This window comes from Pseudopipra pipra, chromosome 5, assembly GCF_036250125.1.
Source record: "Pseudopipra pipra isolate bDixPip1 chromosome 5, bDixPip1.hap1, whole genome shotgun sequence".
Classification (NCBI taxonomy): domain Eukaryota; kingdom Metazoa; phylum Chordata; class Aves; order Passeriformes; family Pipridae; genus Pseudopipra; species Pseudopipra pipra.
The window spans coordinates 26,358,428-26,378,977 of record NC_087553.1 but is presented as its reverse complement, the minus strand read 5'-3'; the positions used below and the strand labels follow the sequence as shown (position 1 = coordinate 26,378,977).

General features: G+C 37.7%; 1 protein-coding gene across 5 annotated transcripts in view; it reads left to right on the top strand.

Annotated features, from left to right (window-relative positions):
- IFT56 (intraflagellar transport 56) overlaps nucleotides 1–20,550 on the top strand; it is a 58,124-nt gene that overhangs the window by 31,200 nt on the left and 6,374 nt on the right. For 2 of the 5 annotated variants that reach the window (XM_064655208.1, XM_064655209.1), the window contains 7 exons: nucleotides 3,325–3,413; nucleotides 7,064–7,147; nucleotides 9,295–9,364; nucleotides 10,702–10,808; nucleotides 12,991–13,124; nucleotides 14,464–14,598; nucleotides 14,679–14,782. In XM_064655208.1, coding sequence (XP_064511278.1) covers nucleotides 3,325–3,413; nucleotides 7,064–7,147; nucleotides 9,295–9,364; nucleotides 10,702–10,808; nucleotides 12,991–13,124; nucleotides 14,464–14,575 — 596 coding nt within the window. In that variant the 3' untranslated portion in view covers nucleotides 14,576–14,598; nucleotides 14,679–14,782. Of the gene's footprint in view, nucleotides 1–3,324; nucleotides 3,414–7,063; nucleotides 7,148–8,984; nucleotides 9,227–9,294; nucleotides 9,365–10,701; nucleotides 10,809–12,990; nucleotides 13,125–14,463; nucleotides 14,599–14,678; nucleotides 16,956–20,550 lie in introns of those variants that run through there. The other 3 variants (XM_064655206.1, XM_064655207.1, XR_010430687.1) reach the window with 3 other exon arrangements.

Sequence of the window (20,550 nt, the reverse complement as noted above, 5' to 3'; positions counted from 1 at the left end):
TGCTGTGTTTTGAATTTAGTATGAAAATAACGATGATAATGCACCAGTGTTTTAGTTGTTGCTAAGTTGTGCTTACCCTAAGTCAAGGGCTTTTCAGTTTCCCCTGCTCTGCCAGTGAGGAGCTGTACAAAAAGTTGGGAAGGAGCATGGCCAGGACAGCTGCTCTGAATGAGCTAAAGGGTTATTCCATACTGTAGAACATCATGCCCAGTACCTAAAGGGGTGGGAGTTGACTGTGAGGGGCTAATTGTGGCTCATGGGTGGGCTGGGCATTGGTAAATGGGTGGTGAGCAATTGTATTGTATATCACTTGTTTCTCTTGAGTTTTACTCTTCCCTCTCTCTCTCTCTTTTTTCCTCTCTCTATTTTTCTCTCTCTCATTTTCATTACTACTATTATTAATAATAATATTATTTTATTTTATTTCAATTCAGTTATTAAACTGTTCTTATCTCAACCTGCAAGTTTTACTTTTTTTTTAGGGGGAGGGGATAGAACGAGTACTTAGATGCTCGTTAGATGCATCTAAGATGGTACTTAGTTGCTAACTGGTGTTAAACTACAACAGTCACAACAGTCTGATAATATGGATTATCAAAAAATAATGGATTAAAATGAAGATGTGAAATATTTTTTCTGACTTGCTTTTGTTAACTGTAGAAATCCCATGACTGCATTAAGGAAAAAGCAGCAACATGCAGTTCAGGAAGTATAGTATCATTTATTTGTAAAGTCATTTGAAGTCATCAGTTAAGGCCTTTGCTCTTTTTAATTAGATCTCTGACTTGAAGGTTCAAAGAACATAGAGCAAACTGAGTTAATGGGAAAGTCAGTTCCAATAAATGTACAGATTTTGTCTCAAGATGGATGTTATAAACTTTAATGGGAGTAGGGTCACCCAAAACAAAACCTAAAAAAAGTCCAGGAAGCACTTACAATGTAGGAGTCAATATTCATCCTCTAGCAGCAATAAATAACACCCAGAACAGCAGCTTGGTTACTGGGGTTTTTTTAAGCTTAATAGAAATTCTTAGTCCTAATGACATGAAATGGAACTGACATGAAGGAGGATATAACTAGATTTTTATAGTTAGTTCTCATGCTCTTCTACCAGGGTCTCAACTGAGGGGAAAATTAAACAGATCAGATTTTTAAGATAAGTTAAGGAGGAAATGGGACAAGAGGAACATCAGTGAAAGTAAATTAACATTAACGTTTCTTTTAAATGCAGTCCTTCTGGTGCTTAACGTAAGTGTTACAAACTACTCCAAAACCACTACAAGCATAATGAAGAGCAGCACTCCTTTTGTTTTCAGTGGTCCTCCTTTAGGACCAAGTCAGGCATATCTGATGCTGAGTGGGAGGAATGAAACATTTCTTCTGGACTTCATGTGGTCTTTTCTTTGAGGTACACTTAGGTCACCCTGAGTAATTTTTTTAAATGACAAATTTTTCCTCTTCCTGCATGAGTCACATGCAGTGAATTAGAACTGTAAAACTCTAGTTTTTCAGTCTCCAGTAGTAGTCATTGCTGAGTTGTATAAGATACTCAGACGTTGTTTGTTTTTTCAACGAAATCTTTCACTAAAAGTATATGGAGGATGGTGTGCTGGGACAATAAAATTTTCTGCCAAAATGTGGACATAAGAATAAATACTAAAATTTAGAAACTCTCGAATCATATATGGGAAAATTGTGTTTCTAATATTTTGTTACTGTGATTAATTTTTACTAAAAATGTATCCTTAGTTTTAGGTCTTCTTTGCAAGTTTTGCATTTTTAAAATTTTGTTTAAGATAAATTGTTGTGAGTTTATGAACTTCAAAAATTGAATGTCAGAGAAAATGAGCATTTTCAAGTTATCTTCAGTGTCATTATTCAGTGTTTCTTCATTCTTTTTTTTTTGTTGCAAAACTGTTTCTGTTACTGTCCTGTAGAGGCATGTATTTGGGATGAAAAGTATGCATGCATGTAAAAAAGGGCATATAAATATACAGGCCAGTTTTGCTCACAAGTGAACAATTCATAAATAACCAAATAATTTTCTGAATTTGGAGAACAGAGTGATGTGGTTCAGACATAGATAAGGATTGATTGTCTCTATATGGAAATGACAGGACATCCAAGCTCAGTATCTCCTAGTGCTAAAAGGTAAAATATGAGACTATTTCCCTTTCCTTTGAAATGTATTTTGAGTTCTTATATAGTGCTTTCCAGGAATAATTACTACCCTACCTTATTTAAAGGAGTTTTCCAGTGGAATGCTCTATTTTGTGTGGTGGTATGGAGTCAAAATATTAGTCTTCAGTTACATGAAATTTATATATACAGAAAAGTTATTTTTAGTGCAGATGTATTCATGGTAACTAACATCCAAGAGCAGATTATTTCAGGGATATTGGTAGCCCTAGGATTTTATCTCTCGACACCTTTCCAAACTGCACGTGCTCTCTAATGATCATGTCATGTAGTGAAATAGTAGTGATTTGAAATCACTTGCAGTTAGGCCTTCCCAGCTGCACTTGGGTTCATCCATCTCTTCTAGTTGGGTCTAAAAAAAATTAGTTCTAGTAAGCTTACTTCAGAATCTTTAAAACAGCTTTGAAATTTTTTCAGTAACACAGCTTACACTGTCAGAGTGGATGACAGCATAATACGGTTGCAGCAAAGTTATGATGACGTAGATAGCAGCAAAATTTAGTGACACTCATTTGAACTGATATGTCTAACTTATTTATGCCTTTACCACTTGTGAGCAATGTGATAATCCCAAAAGCATGGGCATTAATTTTCATATTGTCTGGTATCACTGAGTATTCTTCCTGTTCCAATATTAATTCTTTTTTTATAATGATATTTTCAGTGTTATCAAGTTTACTGTCTTACTTGAACTAAAATTAAAATATGTGGAGCTTCTTTGTCCAGGATAACTGAAAAGCATAATTTTAAAGAAAGAAGGTTAATGAGGTTAGAATAACAAGCTCAGGTTTGTATGAAGTGTCATTTCCTAAGAGTAAGAATAATTCATGGTAAAATTAAGCTACATAAATTGTGTCATGGAAAAGGCTTGTTACTTAAACCATTCGTCTCTGTAGAGTTTGCTGTTGATTAAAGTCTTGCAATAGTTATTGGATGCTGTAGAGAAAGATGACAAGATGAACTAATAGTTTTTTCTAACCTCTAGTATGGTCCTTTGCCTGAAAAGGCAAGCTACACTATTTTTAGAAACTAGCTGCTTTCATAGTTGCCAGCAATCTTGGCAGTGATTTCTATTACTGTGTGTTTTTTAATTCTACAAATTTGCATTTCTCTTTTGAATTTTAGATACCATTCCAGGGAGACAGTGCATGTCCTCCTGCCTCTTTCTTCTTAGACAGTTTACTAATGTCCTAATTTACCTCAACTCAATCAAGGTTAGTATTGTTATTTAGTATTGGTAGTACTGTAATGCATGGAATCACTACTTACAGACTGTACTATGTGAGACACAATGGAAACATAAAAAGATGCAGAAACAACAAGAAAAACAAAACACTGGAATGACAGTGGGACATAAGTGGTCAGTATGGCAAATGGATCAAAATGTAAAGAAGCAATTTAGAAAATAGCACCATGCAGCATGGTGGGCATGATGGTCTCATCACATTTGCAATTTAACCATTATCAGGCTTTCTGGTGGCATCATAGAAGATGAGGAAGATAATTAAAGGAAGACAGTGAAAAAAATTTGTGGATATTTATGGGGTGGGCAGCATGGAGGGAAAAAACCCAAATGTTTTCCTAAGACTTATCAAATGAGTGATGGAGATTATTGTCAATGGTTGGGAGACAACATTTTAATGAACAATAGTGTGTAAAGAACATAGGACATGAAGGACTCTGAAAATAATAACCCTGAGTTATAACTACAGGGAAACCAGTCACTGAAGGGCTAAAATAGGGAAATATTACATTAAGAATGTTATTTTTGCAGAAGTTATTTGAGTGGTACCCTGCAGACAATGTTACTTTTTTCAAAGTAAGAGAAGTTTGAAGTCAATATGATGCAGCATTATCAGATCACCAGTATTCAATGGATAAAATGGGTATAACTTACAGATACACAGTTAGATGTGAGTAAAGAGGGGGCTGGAGTGTGATTATGGGTTAAATGATTGTGGTCTTGCTCCAGTGATTTGAAACTGGAGTTGTAACAAGAAATTATTTGGGAGATACACGAGATGAGCAGAATTACAATATTCTAAGGAGGGTGAGATCTAAAGAAAAACATGGTTGTAATGGTGCCAAAAGCAGTTGATGAGTGAAAAAATGATGAAGGTGTAGTTTTTAAACTTTGTCTGGAAATAGACCTTTGAGGAAATTCCAGTGGCTCTAGCCACTAGTAGGGCTCCAGTGTAGTGGAATGAAGAGACATACCACTACCACCCCAAAGTGGAGTATGTGTGTAATTAAGAAAAGGAAACTAAGGGTGAGAATTTTTTTGCCTAACTTGAGCCATCTAAAAGTCATATTTCTAGTTAGAACTTGTCATCTGGTCTCAGTTTACAGACAGTGGGTATAGAATTTCCAGAAAATTCATCCTGTGTATTTCTCACATTTACAGTGCAGTGAATCAGCCCACAGATATGCTCAGCTCTTTCATTTCCATTAAAAGATTCTTAAAAAGGTAGTTCTAACCTGAAAAGGTCAAAGTTAAATGTGATTACAAACCACCTCCAAGATACATGGGACAAAAGTTTACTCCCTCCTACAACTTTTCTTGCACAGTCGTTTTTAAGTAATTGATCATTCTCATAATTTTTTAGCTGAGACTAAGCATGCTCAGATTTATTTAAGTCATTTCCCTCTCTTCAGCTCACAGGGATGCAAGTATTTCTTCCTTTACCATGTTACAGGCAAGGTGTAGGTGGCTTTACAGTTATTAATTCTGAAAGGACACCTTATTATAAATGCATTGCTAGCTGCCCCAAGGGTGACATTATAACACTGTCAGAGGTCAACTGAGAAAACAACCTGATTCAGGCTCAGCTGAGTTGTGGCCACAATGGGAATTCTTCATTGCTCAGCTGGGTATCTGAGCATCTCATTGAAATGGACATCACTCAGAGGACAGTTAGTTTTATGAAAAGATTAAAGACCTCTAAAAAGACCACGAAAGAGTGAAGTCCAGTACATATAATGTGGTTTAAAAAAAAGAAAAAAAAAACACAACAACAAATAACCCTGAAACATCTGGCTGCTGTGAATGTGTTGCACTATCATCAGCATTGTTCATTTCTACTGGTTTTGGTTTTGCAGTAGGTGTGTTCTCTAGCACTTATACAGCCTGGACAGAAGTTGCTTTTCCATTTTAATTTAAAAATACAATGGAAACTATTTAAACAGAAGAAACGATTCACACAGTAAAACTGCATCTGGCTCACCAGCTTTGCTTAACCTGGGACTTGTGCTGATTCACTTCAAACTGCTATTGAGAAAGAATACAGTAAAGTGTTGTAATCTCATATGGTGGAACCCATTAGTTCACCCTAAGGGTACTACAGTGTTTTCACAAACTGAGCTTAAGATTCACCCAATTGGTTCATCCTCATGCTCTCACACAGTTTTCTATAATTGCCTGCTTGTAGACCCTAACATAGACTATTTGGGAGAAACCTAGACATTTGGCAAATGGTGGCAGTCCCCCACCTTTCCTTTCAAGGCACTAGCTTGATGTATGTAGGTGGACTGAATGAGTGCCCTTTGTTGACTGCCTGTGACAGGAAAGGGAAGAGGCTCCTCAGTGTCCCTACATCATGAAATAAGACACCACTGGGAAAGGGATTTGCCCCTTGCTTCCCATATCTTTTGTACAGTCCCAACTATGCTTTTTACCTCCTCCTCAGTCTTTAATGAGGAAACAAAACAAAAATTTGATCTTCATACACAAGTTCTGTTTCCTTTATAAATATTATATAAGAAAAACATTTCTTCTTCCCTACACTTTGCTGTGAAGCACCCAGGAAGGCTTTTCTTACAGTAACTACAGTGGATAAACCACCCTCCTTTTTTCCCATGCTCTTTCATAAGCAGTGCACAACTAGTGGACAGGGATCATCAATCCCCATCCATGCTTGTAACTGTGATATGTTCTATCTTATCTCTACCATTTCTGCTGATGCAGCAGTGTAGGACAGTGCTGAACGTAGAACATAGCTGACTTTTGGACATCTGAATTATACTTCACTCTGCACATCTGACCATGATAAAATCTTAGTTCTTCAGGTCAAACCCAAACATCAGGCTAGATGTTTGGTACCTGTACCTAGAGCTGTATTTTCTGCTTTGACCCATGTAGCTTTTCAACAAGATACAGCTAGATCAACCTGATGTGTCCTAAACCAGATGTGTCATGTCTAGTATTATGGGAGAGAAAAACTTTTTGTTGCACTTCAACTAGAGAGAAGGGTACCTGTAAGCAAGACTTGTAAAGGAAGTCCTACTACATGGTATGCTGCCTGCTGTAGCCCAGTACTGTGCTCCACCTCCATCATGCGATCCAGTGTGTCAGACTAGCATCTGTCCCATAACCAGATCCACAGGATCTCTTGATGAACCTTGACAAGTCTTGGAAAAACAAAAGTGTTCATCTCCTTAAAGACTTCAGGGAGTCAGCTGCCTATTTACCCACCCTAGTGGTGAAATAAGTGCTTGGGAGGTGAAAGAGACCATGGCAGCACAACATGTCTTCACATGCCCCAAGTGAAAATTATACCCACAAAGGCTGCCACTGCAATTTTGAACTTGGAACATTTTCCAGATCTCTCATAGTTAATATTGTGGAATGTTTCAGCTGTGTTTGTAGTCATGAATGTAGGATGGAAAGCTAGTCCATAATTTTTCTGCCCAGTGTTTATAAATACCGTATGTTCCTAATGTGGGTTTTTCTTTTTCCTTCCCATTGTCTTTATATGGTCTGACTCAGACTGGGGGTGAGAGGTGTATTTTTAATGTTATTATATCATGGGAGGAGGAGTTTTTCGTTTTATTTATTTGAGCTTTATCCACGTGTCTTATTTTTCAGAGTTACTTCTACAATGATGACACTTTTAACTTCAACTATGCTCAAGCCAAAGCTGCAACGGGCAATTTTAAAGAGGCTGAAGAGGTATGTATTTACTTTCTTTAAAAAACAGCAATGGAAACATTTCCCCCCTGCTCCACTCTTTCGTTCCCTTTCTCCCTCCAGATCTTCATGTTGGTTGAAAATAAGCAGGTTGTGTGGAATATCTTCTTCCCCTTCTTAGAGGAACTGAAACTCTCAGTGAATACTATTCAGAAAAGATTATCTTGCTAATCTTGTAATGTGAGGTATATGGGGAGTCATGCTGCTTGTGATGCATCACAAGCGTGCTTGCAGCTACCTCTAATTGATCAAAGAATGGCCTCTTAATCAGATTTCCTCTGCTTTGTCTGGGATCCCAGGCACTCTTTGTTCAGACTGATTAGGGCATGCTAAATAAAAGACACTGAATAGTTAAAAGCTTTTAGGTGTCCCTAGAAATTTTTGTTTAAAAAAAAAATCTTCCTCTGGGAGATGTGGGAGGAAAAGAGGAAGTGCTCACTATCTTATTCAGCAGCATCCACATGCAGCTGGAAGAGATTAACTTCTACACCCAGTACTTTTTTATGTCTGTGCAGCAGAAACTTAATTACAACTAAAATATGCAAAAGCAAATAGTTATTATGAAGATGGAAGCAACATTTTCCACAAGACCAGAAAGAAGACGAGCCACAAAAAAAAATCCCTACCACGTAGTCTAAAGTGACTCATATAGGTTTGGTTGGTTTGGGAGTTATGTTTTTGTTCTGTTTTTCCTGTCTCTCTAACTTTTTAACTCTTCAGGTTTGTCAATAACAGAACCTTCCTGGTTTTACAGTTTGTCTCCCCCCTGTCCTGACCCCCTCACCCAGCACCCTTACCCCTTAATTTCTGTGACCTGAAATTTCATCTGTCTTTAAGAAAAATATTCCAAGACTGTCAGGGAAATGGATAGATATTTCAATTCACCAAGCTTTCAATTCACTTAGCTTAATGAAAATCTTTCAAAACTATGCTAGTGGGCTATCCTGATTCCTGAGACTTCATAAAAATGATAGTGCTATAAGTAAGTTTTAGTAGCAGCCAGGCAACAAAGGAACACAAAAGTGTAGCTGCTGTTAATATACATTTTTTCTCTTACGTTTTTTAGAAGTTTTTCTATAGAAACTTGTGTTATATAGCTGATGCATTTAAATAACAGAATTATGTAGTTAAATTGATTCATCTGGCCTCATGTCTGATCTCTGGTTGTGATGACACTTCCGCATAAAGATCAGCCTTCCCCAGTGTCTCATAAACTTGTAAAACATCTCCACACATAGCACTTATTAAGTTATATAAAAGCATACCTCCCTGGACATAATGAAATAAAACCTATGATAAAGTGCTACTTACAGTGATAATACCGCTTTTTTTTAATTTTTTCCCTGTTACTCCTTCTCCCTCCCCCCAAATTAGGGGTTCAGCAATGTTTAAGCAATACAAATGTTAGTAATTTGTGGAACTCACTGTTCCAGTACATACATCTGCTCCTATAAAGGTATTTTGAGTTTTTCCAGTAGCATCCAGTATAGTTACAAATATACTAGAGAGACACATAAATAGCTTATTTTATCTGTGAGCAAAGCCAGAGTACATTTTAAAATGTATAACTTCCCACACACACATCCCTTCAGATGTAGAATGTAATAAACCTGTATTTGTACGGTAAGTTACAAAAGATGAATGCTTTGCCTCAGAACCTTACTGAAACCAAAATGGTTAGAAATGGCTTGTTGCTGACCTGGAATGATCTCTGACGAGTGGAGAGGAAAGGCTCATCTATATGTGAAACTTCTGGTATTTCAAGAAGATGCTAATGTAATTGCTTGCATCTCTTTCTAAACAAACACATTCCAAATAGCTTTTCCCACAGGCCCAGTGTTCCTTTGTGCTGTTTGTGTTGCATGGCCGCCCACTGGCACTTGTTCAGAGCAGGCCGCACCCTCTGCTCAGCTTGGCACTCTGAAACTGCACAAGTCCCTTGACAAGCGGGGCACTGTGTGAATCCTCCACCTACCCCACACAGAGTAGGGATGTCCCTACACTGCACTTAAGCCACGAAGAATTTGTGTGGCTTAAGCCTTAGCTGTGTGTTGAAACGAGGTAGGTTTGCCTTCTGTTTGTTTAAAAGTACATGCATGTATAATCTTCCATTTTCCTTCTTCCTGCAGGTGTTCCTTTTGATCCAGAGTGAGAAGATAAAGAGTGATTTTATTTACCTTAGCTGGCTAGCTCGCTGCCGTGAGTCACTTTACTCTCAGCATTGCAGAATACAGATCCTCCTCTATTGCGTCAGTCCTGGCAATCCACTTTCCTAATTGAATTTAATGTTGTAGGTGGATTCTGGACTATGAAAGTGAAAAGCTGATTGCACTAGTTATAGTGTGGGTGGTTATTGCACCTTCGTACATCTGGCTTTTATAAGCAATTACTGCTTCAGTGCAATGCTCTTATAGTACTGTCAGTGCAGCTTTGTCCTGACCAGTGACCCTCTTTCTTCTCAATTGTCTACTCAATTGCTTGACTGAAGGCTTTCTGTCTTTAAAGACTGAGTTACAGCTCTAAAATGTTCAGAGTAAAACACGAAATAGAAGCATTCATACTGGGTCAGGCCCAAGGGTCTGTCTGCCTCCAAGGGTGGCCAACGTCAGATGTCTAGGGAAGAGAAGAATCAGGCAAGCATATGTGGTATTTTGATTCCTACCATATTACTCCACATGTTGTCCAAACTCCTGTGCCCGAGGGATATCCTTTATAATCTCCAGCATGTTTTTTATTTCACAAACCTCTCCTATTCTTTCCTTGAACACTGGAAACTTTTGCTGTGTTTATTATTCTATAACAAATCTTATTTACTTTTTCTGAACCAGTTTTTAAAACATTGCAGAGTACACCTCAGTACGGATACAGCTACAGTACCACATACAAAATAATATAGAGGTAGACTTTTCTAATGACTCAAGTCTGAGACTTCCTAGGCTAATTTGTTTTCCTTACAGTGCCTCAATACAAAAATGTTCCATATCAAACAATTTTCAGTAGTTATACCTGAAATATAAATATGTAGGGTTTGGGACGTTGTGCCATACTGCAGATGTAGTAAACATCTCTTAACATGATCTTTCACAGAATATACTGAGTTGAAAGGGACCACAAGCATCATTGAGTCCAGCTCTTAGCCCTGCACAAGACCATCCCCAAGAGTCACACCATGTGCCTGAGAGTATTGCCCAAACACTTCTTGAATGCATTGTCTTGTATAAAAAATTTCTATAATGCTTTCTATTCTGTTCCTTAATCACACCTGAAATCATGAGAGTTGTTCTTATTGCTGTGAAATATAAATTGAGATGTAAACATCATAATTATTCCTCTTGACATTGACGTTCTCTGATGAATTGGCTGTTATCACTAGTAAGGCAGAAGATAAGGACAAGTTTTCCTTCCCAGGCTCATGCTCATGCTGAGGCATGCATTTACATTAAGCAAAGAAATACAGGAACATCTATTCCACCTGCCATTGAGTATTGTGTGTGGCATATTCTTTTCACAATTTCAGCTTTTTCTTCTTATGGCAGATATTATGAATAAGAAACCGCAGTTGGCCTGGAAGCTCTATATGAAGATGGAAACCTCAGGGGACTCCTTTAACCTGTTGCAGCTCATTGCAAATGATTGCTACAAAGTGAGTTTTCTCTTCAGAGCTTGGTATATGACATGTTAATTCGATGATTGTCCCAGTAGTCATTTTTTGGATACTTTTTATCATTGTCATCACTAGTGAACTTTCTTTTATAACAGCAAGATGTCTAATAATGTGGATGAGTTGGCAAGGGTTAGTCAGTATTTTAACCTACAGGCCTGCTTGATAAACAACCCATTGATTAAAACGTTAGTAAATTACTGTATGCTTGAGCTATCAATAATAATGGTTTATTCTCCTCCTAGAGATTCATTATGGGTAGAATTGACAAAAAACTTTTAATGAAAAAAAACTAGCATAGATTTGGCAAGGAGCCTCATGCTGCTTTTTTTTCCTGGGACAGTATTATGTTTTTCTTAAAGTTTGTAATGGAAATGAGAGATACTCCTTGTGATCTCAAAAGCATTATTCTAAAGCTGAGAGAATTATCTCTTGCACATCTTTCAAGTACTCAGTCCACCATCTCACCCTAGAAGTCTTGTTGCCCAGGCAGGTGACTATGCCTCTGGTGTTTCCTGTAGCTGCAATTTGTGAAAGCAAGTTGGAAAACAGACATGTAAAAACTCTCTCCAGACCATTTAAAGTCTTACTTAAATCAGTTGATTGCTTTGTCTAAATTCTTCTGAAAAGCTTATTGTACTCAAGAGGAGAAGCAGCTCCACATTTTGGATTCATCTAGAGCTCTGAAAAACTGCACTTTAAGGGCTAAATTTTTCAGCCTAATTATGTGTCTACATATAGCCATAAATGCTCCAAAGCCCAAGGAATTTAATTTCAAGAATTGTTACTATGGTGTTAAATGTCTTTCTACACTAGCAGCTGCTTGTACCTCTTCCACTAAATAGCAAGGTCCATGTTGAGTTTATGTGGCATTTTTCAGTTGTTTCTGAAACATTACATTATATTAGAGGTCCACAGACAGCACCAGAAATGTAACTTAAGAAGGCAGTTGCACTAGGCTTTGCTCAACAGAAAGCAGAATGAGCATGGATAAAGCAAGGTCAACAGTGTCCTTAGACTAGGTGTAGCCGAATGCCCCATTGCTGTGCTGACAGAAGTTGTTCAGTGAGGAAGCTAGGATGAAGGACTTTTGGCTAATTTCTTGATGCTTTTTATGCAATTGCCCATCTTGTCCATATAGGGAACAGCACATGACTTGGGGTGAAGCATTTACTACTTTAATATCAGATAGAAGAAGGACATTAAACCTATATCTGCTTAGTGGAACTAGATCAGATACTAATTTGGATAGATCAGTAACAATTTTTTCTTTTTAGCTGACACATCTGATACCGTTTATTTTCGCTATCTTTATTCCCATACATTTAAGTGCTTTCCACTCACCAGTGATTCAAATCAACTTTTATGTGAAGAGAATTAGTACTCATTCTGTAGTACCAGTGTTTCTCTGACTAAAGTTTCCCAATGTAACTCCCTCAGCCTACCCTTTTTTCTCTGCAGAGGCTTCTAGCTACCAAAGGATGGGAGGTTATGCTCAGTCTACCTTCTGTGCTCTCTCATGGGAAGATGCCACTCACAAACAACATTGCTATTCAGGCTTGCCCAAGTGGAGCACACTCACAGTCATAGATGCAGCCTAGGAGCTATGCTGACTTCAAAATCCACAGTTAATATGGTCACTCCTTTTGCACTGAGTGTGGCCAAGCAACTTGCTTCTGGTTCCCAAACACAAGTAGAGAACCTAAAGCAGAAAAGTTAGAGTACACACTGGATTTTCCTATGCTCAGAAAAATTTTGGATTATGGAGTCACTGAATCTTCTTTTGTACTGTACTGTAACAGTGAAAAAAACTTTTTAACTCCTAAGTTAAACCCACAAGACATACAAATATGTGACCATCTCTACATGTGGAAATATGATTCTATTTCCAAATGTTTGGACTAGTTTGAGGTTGATGTTTGGTCAAGGGCTTTGGTATAATTGGTACAACGCTAGATAAGGGCACCTCAAAAAAGATGTTATAATACCTCCTCTATAAAACTGAAATGTCCCTGTTCTGTGTCACTTGATGCCTGCAGAAAAACAGGAAAATGCACGTTGCTTCTATGACTTACTTCTCATTTCAGAAAACTGAGCTCAATGTTTTTAATCTCCTTCTGAAAGATGATCATACAGTCAGGAATAATGTTCACTTTCTTTGCAGATGGGTCAGTTTTACTATTCAGCCAAAGCGTTTGATGTTCTGGAGAGACTGGACAATAATCCTGAATACTGGGAAGGCAAGAGAGGTGCTTGTGTGGGTGTATTTCAAATGATCTTAGCTGGCCAAGAAGCAAAGTGAGTATTCTGTGTTGTATTTGAATTTATTTTGCTCTTTTCCTGTTTTCAGTTAGCTGTAAGATAGAATCATAATCTTAGCTTTAGGACTCCATATCTTTTTCCAATTCATTATTGACCTTTCAGAGAATAGACACTCTGGCCAGTGGTTCCATATGCAGTTTTCAATTTGAAGTGTATCTTCCACAACAGTATATGGTGAAGAATAACTTATCAGCGAATGCTATGAACTATAAGACACCAAAATACATTAGTCATCATACTACAAGAAAAGTTAGGCTATAAATGTAGTAGTATGTTCATGAGCTGGGGGAAAGCAACTTTACTTCATATTGATGGCATAAGAATGAAAACTGTCACATGACATTTTAGGGTTCATAGAATAGAACTAAGGAAATGTTTATTCAATACTGTAAGAAGGACACGATTTCTCCAAACAATGAGTAGATGAGACTGTTTTCACTAAAATTTGCTTTCTGAAGACACTGTCCATGTGAGACAAACATACATACTTGATGAAAGATTAAAGGAAATCATCCATGTTACTGATAATATTGGTTTCGGCCCATTTCACTGGATGGGAGAATGAGAGAGAATAGTGAGGCTGTATTTAAGAACTGTTCCCTTGTGAATATTCTGTGGTGATGCCAGATGGCCATCGTCCATCAGGCCAAAGTTGCTGTTTCCTATGTGACTGACAGGTATGTATCTTGGCTTCTACACCTTCCTTCCATTCACTTCTCTGCTGGAATAATCTCACTAACTATAGCACCTTACAAGTTTCCTTAGCAATCACTGCAGCAGATGCAGTAAAATACATATAGCTTCTCTGTTTTTCAAAATATGCAAACAAGTTCTTACTGCAAACTAGCTGGCTAACTGCAGCAGAATAGTGGTTTATCCTATTGGTAATGTTCATTTCCCTGTTATTTGTGTTTATGTGTAAGGTGCTTTGACAGTATTAAGCTAGATGTTGCCATATTAAAGACTAGCAAATAACATTAAAGATTAAAAAAAAAATTTGCTTTGTTCTATTTTGCAAGAATAAAGATTTATATATAAATACACACACACATGCACACACTAAGCTATAAACATTTTGCTGGAGTTTTTTTACTTTTAATTTCTATACAATTGTATAGAAGACTTTTTTTTTGTTTGGTTGTTTTTTGTCCCTGGGATCTCATCAACTGTGCATTTTAACCTTTTTCTGCTCTGCAGATGAACGGACCTCTCTATCTAGGAGGTCCATGTTTTGCAAAATAGTTTGATTGTTTATTGTCATTTATTGTATCAGTTGATCTTAGCCTCATTTAAATCTTTGTTTTCACCTTTGTAGAGAGACTCTGCGGGAAGTGCTGCATCTTTTGAAGAGCAATGGTAATTCTCAAGTAGAATATATTGTCCGCATCATGAAAAAGTGGGCCAAGGAGAACCGAGTCCCTGTTTAAGTCAGTACCACAAAATGAACTGGGTCAGTTGCTACTGTATGTCTGGCTGCAAGATGTGGGTTTTGGTTTCTCCTGTGCATTCTGACTATCTCCTTCCTTGCAGGACTTTAGACATTCAAGCAGGTTGACCCAGCTGAGGAAAAGTGTACTGCAGTGAGATTACAAAACATTCAGCAAGTTAATTAAAACATTTTATATCTTGCACCACTCTCTATTCCTCAATGTTTCTTTTTTTCAGTAGTAATTTTAACTGTCCACAAGTAAAGTGCTCCTCAAATATTGCCCAGATTTCTCCCCAAGAGTTACTGAACTGCTTTGTGGTTTGTTTTTTTCCAGCAAGCCTTCTGGCCTCTGGAGAAGAATTATTTGTTACATGACTGAGACAAGCCTTCTTCAGCAAGTGATAGAATATGGCAAATAAGAGATGGTAATGGTGATGACCAAAAGGCTACTAGGGTATCAGATAGTACTTACAGAATACTTACAGACTTACAGAATCATACAATCATAGAACGGCTTGGGTTGAAAGAGACCTTAAAGATCATCTGGTTCCAACCCGCCTGCCATGGGCAGGGACACCTTCCATTAGACCAGGTTGCTCAGAGATCCATCCAACCTGGCCTTAAACACTAACAGGGTTGAGGCAACTTCTCTAGGCAACTTGTTCCAGTGCCTCACCACCCTCACAGTAAAGAATTTCTTCCTAATATCTAAGTTAAACCTGCTCTCTTTCAGTTTGAAGCCATTCCCCCTTGTTCTGTCACTACATGTCTCTCTCTATCTTTCTTGTAGGACTTCTATATGTTACCTCTCTGGGCTAAAATACAAATCATATTCTGAGCACTAGCCTTTTCTGGATAAATTTCAGTAACTAATATCTTAATTTCTTTTTTGTTGTTGTTTTTGTCTAAGGCTTGTTTTCTCTCCTATCATCTTTTTCAAAGCATGGAGATTTATTGGTCTGTATTGTTCAATCTTATTTTGAAGTTTAACACTCAAAACATTCATGTTAATGTAGTGCACATGAGAATTCTATTTAGTTTAGCAATCTGGTGGATAAAAAGATGTTCTGAATCATTTTCTTCAGCATTTACCACTGTCATGAGCAACCATATTCATTATACTTTTGGATTTATTAGACTCTTCTGTTTTTTAAGGAGAACAGCTCAGGGAATACGTAATTCTAAAAAAAAAGCAAGAGTTGTAACATAAAAATGTGTTACATATTTGGTAGTTGTGATGGCTTTGGTCAGTTACCAGAGGACTGAGACTCTAAACAGGTCACTCCCCTTTTGCGTTAAGCTCTCCCCATCCCCCTCCAATAATGAAGGGACAATACGAAGGCATATAAGTAAAAAAATAACAAATTCCTAAAGAAAATAGCAGTCACTACAATTATACAAATGAAAACAGTTTAAGCCAGCAAAGGGGAGAGGGGTTTCCATGCTGGACCATGCGGCTTGGTAGAACAAAGAAAAACAATATGGCAAACAAGTTTCTGCGATCTAATGCCCTCCCCCAGCCAGAAAACAACAGAGAACAGAGGCAAAGCAAAACCTGGAAAACTATTTTGTCCAAAAGGAGGTGTGCTGCTGAAAACACTGACTCAGCAGTGGCAGCAAAGTGGCGACTCCAGGCTTACGGCAGCTGGGACTTGGGGGGGTTGTTGCCACCAAGCTCTCCCGATCCAGTCCAGGCCGTGGCAGCCCTGGCAGTGACCCTCACTAGGCTTCAGAAAAACAGCTGCCCCTCCCTCCAGCAGCAGGGGAAGAGGGCTTACAATCTGACTGTACTCTGGGACATGCATTCCCCAAAAGCCCACAGCACCTAAGAAAGCCTGTGTTTCCTTCTTGCTGGTTGGTGGGGACATAGCTGCTATTTTATTAATCATACCTCTATTGGAATCTGGCAATGTCCATCTTGCCACTTTACTCCTAGGAACTGAATTTCCTGGGCAGGTCCTTTGGCCTTATTTTGTTTAATGGCAAAACCAACTTTCAGGAGAATATGGATTATCTTCTCTCCTTTCTTAAAAACGTTGTCTGCCATGTTTTCCCATACAGTGATGTCATTGACGAACTGTAAGTGTTGTGGAGCCTCACCCTTTTCCAGTGCAGTCTGGATCAGCCCATGGCAAATGGGCTGTGTTTCCACCCCTGGGGCAGTCAGTTCCAAGTGTATGAATATTCATTGCTGAAGCTCCACCCCCTGGCTTTGTAACCAGAACCATGTAGTGAAAAAACATTTGTATATTATTTATAAAAGGAAACTTTAAATTTTATAAATTTGTAAAATACTTAAATATTTTTTTATCTTTTGGGGGGAATTCAGAATACCATATTCTCTACTGTGTGTGCATTGATTAAAGCTCTTAACTGAATGTCGGGTTGGTCTGTGTTGCTTCCTCTTGCAGAAGTTGAAATAGCATATTCATTTTGCTGTGGAAGAGGGCAGGTTTGAGGCTGGTCGTTAAGCGCATGTTCATTAATCAGTCAAAGGCAAGCCAATGGCCTTGGTCCTGATCTTATGGTAGTTTGCTGAAAATAAGGCAGCTAGGTATATATGGAACATACACACCTCTCTGCCATTTAACATGTCAGTGTTTTTACTGCTTCAAGCAAAAAATGTGGGTATCATCATTCAGGTGTCTAGAAGTACATTGATAGTTGTGGCTACTTGCATTTACATGTAGAAACTGATCCATCATAATAGCAACAATACCAGAGCCTTTCAGCAGGGGCAGGAGCAATGTTACACTCATTCAAAAGAGGTGTGAAAGGAGCAGTATTTTCACTGAAAGCAGTTACAAAACATGTTTCACTTGTAAATGGCATTTTTCTTTCCATCCCAGTTTAATTAACTCGGAAACAGATCGGGAATACAATTATGAATCTTGGTACAAAGCTTCAAAAAATCATGTTGGTGGCTTTGTAGCAGATGTTAAATGCATCTAATTACTCCCTTTATTGAAGCTTAACCTGCAAGAGAGCTGAAGAGCATTCAAATCCATTACAGACCATTTTACATATTGGTTGAATATTTTGAAATAAGTGTGATGGATAAGGGCTTGGGGAGTAATTTTAAATTCTCATCTGCGACCAGTGAAGAAGTTTTTTAAAACCTCACCTTTATTTACTGTAGTCATAATGTCATATTTGATATGCTAAATAATATGTGGTTTAGCACAGTGCATTTTATTGACTGGTAATAAAGCTTTTGTCATTTAAGATATAACAGGGGAATGCAGAGCTTTGCCTTGAGCACTGATGAAATAAAAGATACATATTGTCTTAGCATTTAGGTCTTGGTAATGGAACAGATATGTAGGTACTATTAAAATGCAGAACAAGAAAAGTACAGAAATACTGGTGTTTATTTTACCTTAGAAATATGTCTCGAATGTACCTCTCATTGTTTAACCTGAGATCTTATTCAAAGAACAGATGTGAGAATAGGAGATGCCTTAGCTGATACAGAAGTAGAATTTAATAAAGTATATCTAAAGCTTTTTCTCAGATAGAGTTAACAAAATTTTATCCCTGTCCATTTCCATATTTCCCTAAACTAGAAATTTAAGGAGTCAAGGTACTCTAAATAGGATGGCTAGGAGTGAAGGTAGATATGGAGGAAAACAACAAAAGTAACCCATTCAGAACAAGCAGGCAGTGAAGAATGCATGGGCAGAGTCAGGGAACAGGTAAGTTTATTGGGTCAGGAGTAAGTGAAAAAAAATTGAAACAGTGGCATTTCAGATAATGTAATGGAAGGGAGACTAAGGCAGAAAGAAATTGCTGCATCATTAGAATTTCAAGGAAGAGTATGGAAATTACAGTTTTTTCTTATACTCTGAATAAGCATCTGATTCTGGAAAAATAAGCTACAGAGAATACACAGAAGGTACTGTGCTAGCAATCATATAATTAACAGTGCCCGGTAAAGAAAGCCAAACCCAAAACAGCCTGTAACTGCTTTTAGTTGGGTGCTGACCCATTCCTGATAGATAATGAAGTCAACCTTGAATTAAACTTCAGGTAATACCTGAACAACATCTATGCCAGTAACATCTAAGTGATTACACTGCAGAGGAGGACATTTATCCTATCTGCTGCTGTGAGTTCCAGGATAACAGCTGCTTTGGGCAGTATCTGAATTGATTCAATATAGCAGCAACTTTCTTGGATTACTTCTGGAATCCAGCATATAACTTCTAGTAACACCTGGAGCCAAGTAATGTACTAAACTGGAAGTGGCAAGTTCATTGTGAAAGAAAAGTCATGTCACATTCCAGCTCTGAACTGTAGCAGGCATTTAGGCTTATGTGGCTCCCTCAACTTGAAGATTGCTCATTGATCTTCTTAAGCTGTCTAAGGTTGATTAAGGAACTTGGCCATTAGCTAGTAATACACAAAGTAAACAATTACATATATAGCTGGTGCTACGTGTAGCTTCACTTCATGGGAGCTATACATACATTGAAGAAAACATCTGGGTTTTGCCAGTTGGTTTACTCTTTAACCCATTTTTCCCTGTATTATCTCCAGAAATAATTTCCACTCACTCTTTTTGGAGTTTCATTTCCAGACGTCCTTCTCCCCTTTTTATCTATTCATACAATCATTGAATAAGTAGATAAATGCATGAAAGTGTTACCAGTAACCTTAAAATCAAGTCATTAATCAACAGCTAGATAAACTGGCCTGACACTACACAGTGCAAGATGGTAGATTTCATCAGCTAATTTTGTGTTGAATCCAATAGCTAACTCGACTTACCATAAAATATTTACCAGAAAAACTTGAGTCTTAATTTGAAAGTGGATAATGGAAAATCCATAGTTTTACTTTGCAATTTATTCAAATGGTTAAATCACATTTGCTGTTTTAGAAATTGTACCTTAATTCTAAATTAAACTTGTTTGACCTTGTTTTCTAATATTTGATTCTTCCAACAATCATTGTTGCTGTTAACCATTAAAGCCTGGCATTCTTTGGTTTGGTTTGGGTTTTTCGGTGGCTTTTAGTTTTAGGGGGTTTTTTTCATCTTTAGGTGTGCATAAAGTGCAGCAAGTCAACTCTGTATGAAAGACAGCTTCCCTTGTAAGGGTGTTTCCCAGACTGGAAAACTGGCAATTGGTTTGTCAACAGACTTTTTTTCAAAACATGGCTGTTCAGCAGTGGGCATAATTTATGACTGTATAAGACATCGGAATATGCTCCTCCATACTGCTGCTTGCTTTTCTCCTACATGTGTACTCAAGGACTGTATTCACCCTTTTTGTCATATTGTCACAGGGGAAGCTTGCCTTAAATTGCTTCTCGACTGTGACATGACACCTAGGGCTTTTCCAGAACTGGTATTTTCCAGGATGCAGTCTATCCTTTGGAAGAGACAGCCTACTTTTAGTTCTACAAAACTATACTTTGTTCAAATGGGCTCAGTTTTCCATCTTATGCAAATCACACTGCGTGACTATCTTATCCTCACCAATTACTAGTTTGTTTCTCTGCAGACATTTATTAATGCTTGATATCTGGATTATCAAGGGGTCTGTTGGATCCTACATCCTTCCAGGGACCCCAAAACATTTTATTAATGATGACTGATGGCTACTTTTCATCATCTGTCATTCTCAACTTATTTAACAGGTACCTTATGAATACTGTATTATGCCATTACTTTAAATTAGGTATATGACATCAGAAATGTATGTATTGTGTTTGTAGGAACTGCAGTGTTGTTGTATTCAGGTAAACTTGTACAAAATCCATGTAATGGGAGATAATACTTCCCATTCATTCTTTATTAGATGAACCTTACAGCATCCCAGAGAGATTGATGGAGTCCAGCAGTTCAAGTCCTTTTGCAGAATTTGAAACATCTTTTTCTTGTCCCTGTAATCCCATTCAGCCACACACTAAAAGCTTACTTTTTAAAAAACTTTAATTTGAAACAAATAAAGCAGACATTTCACATCT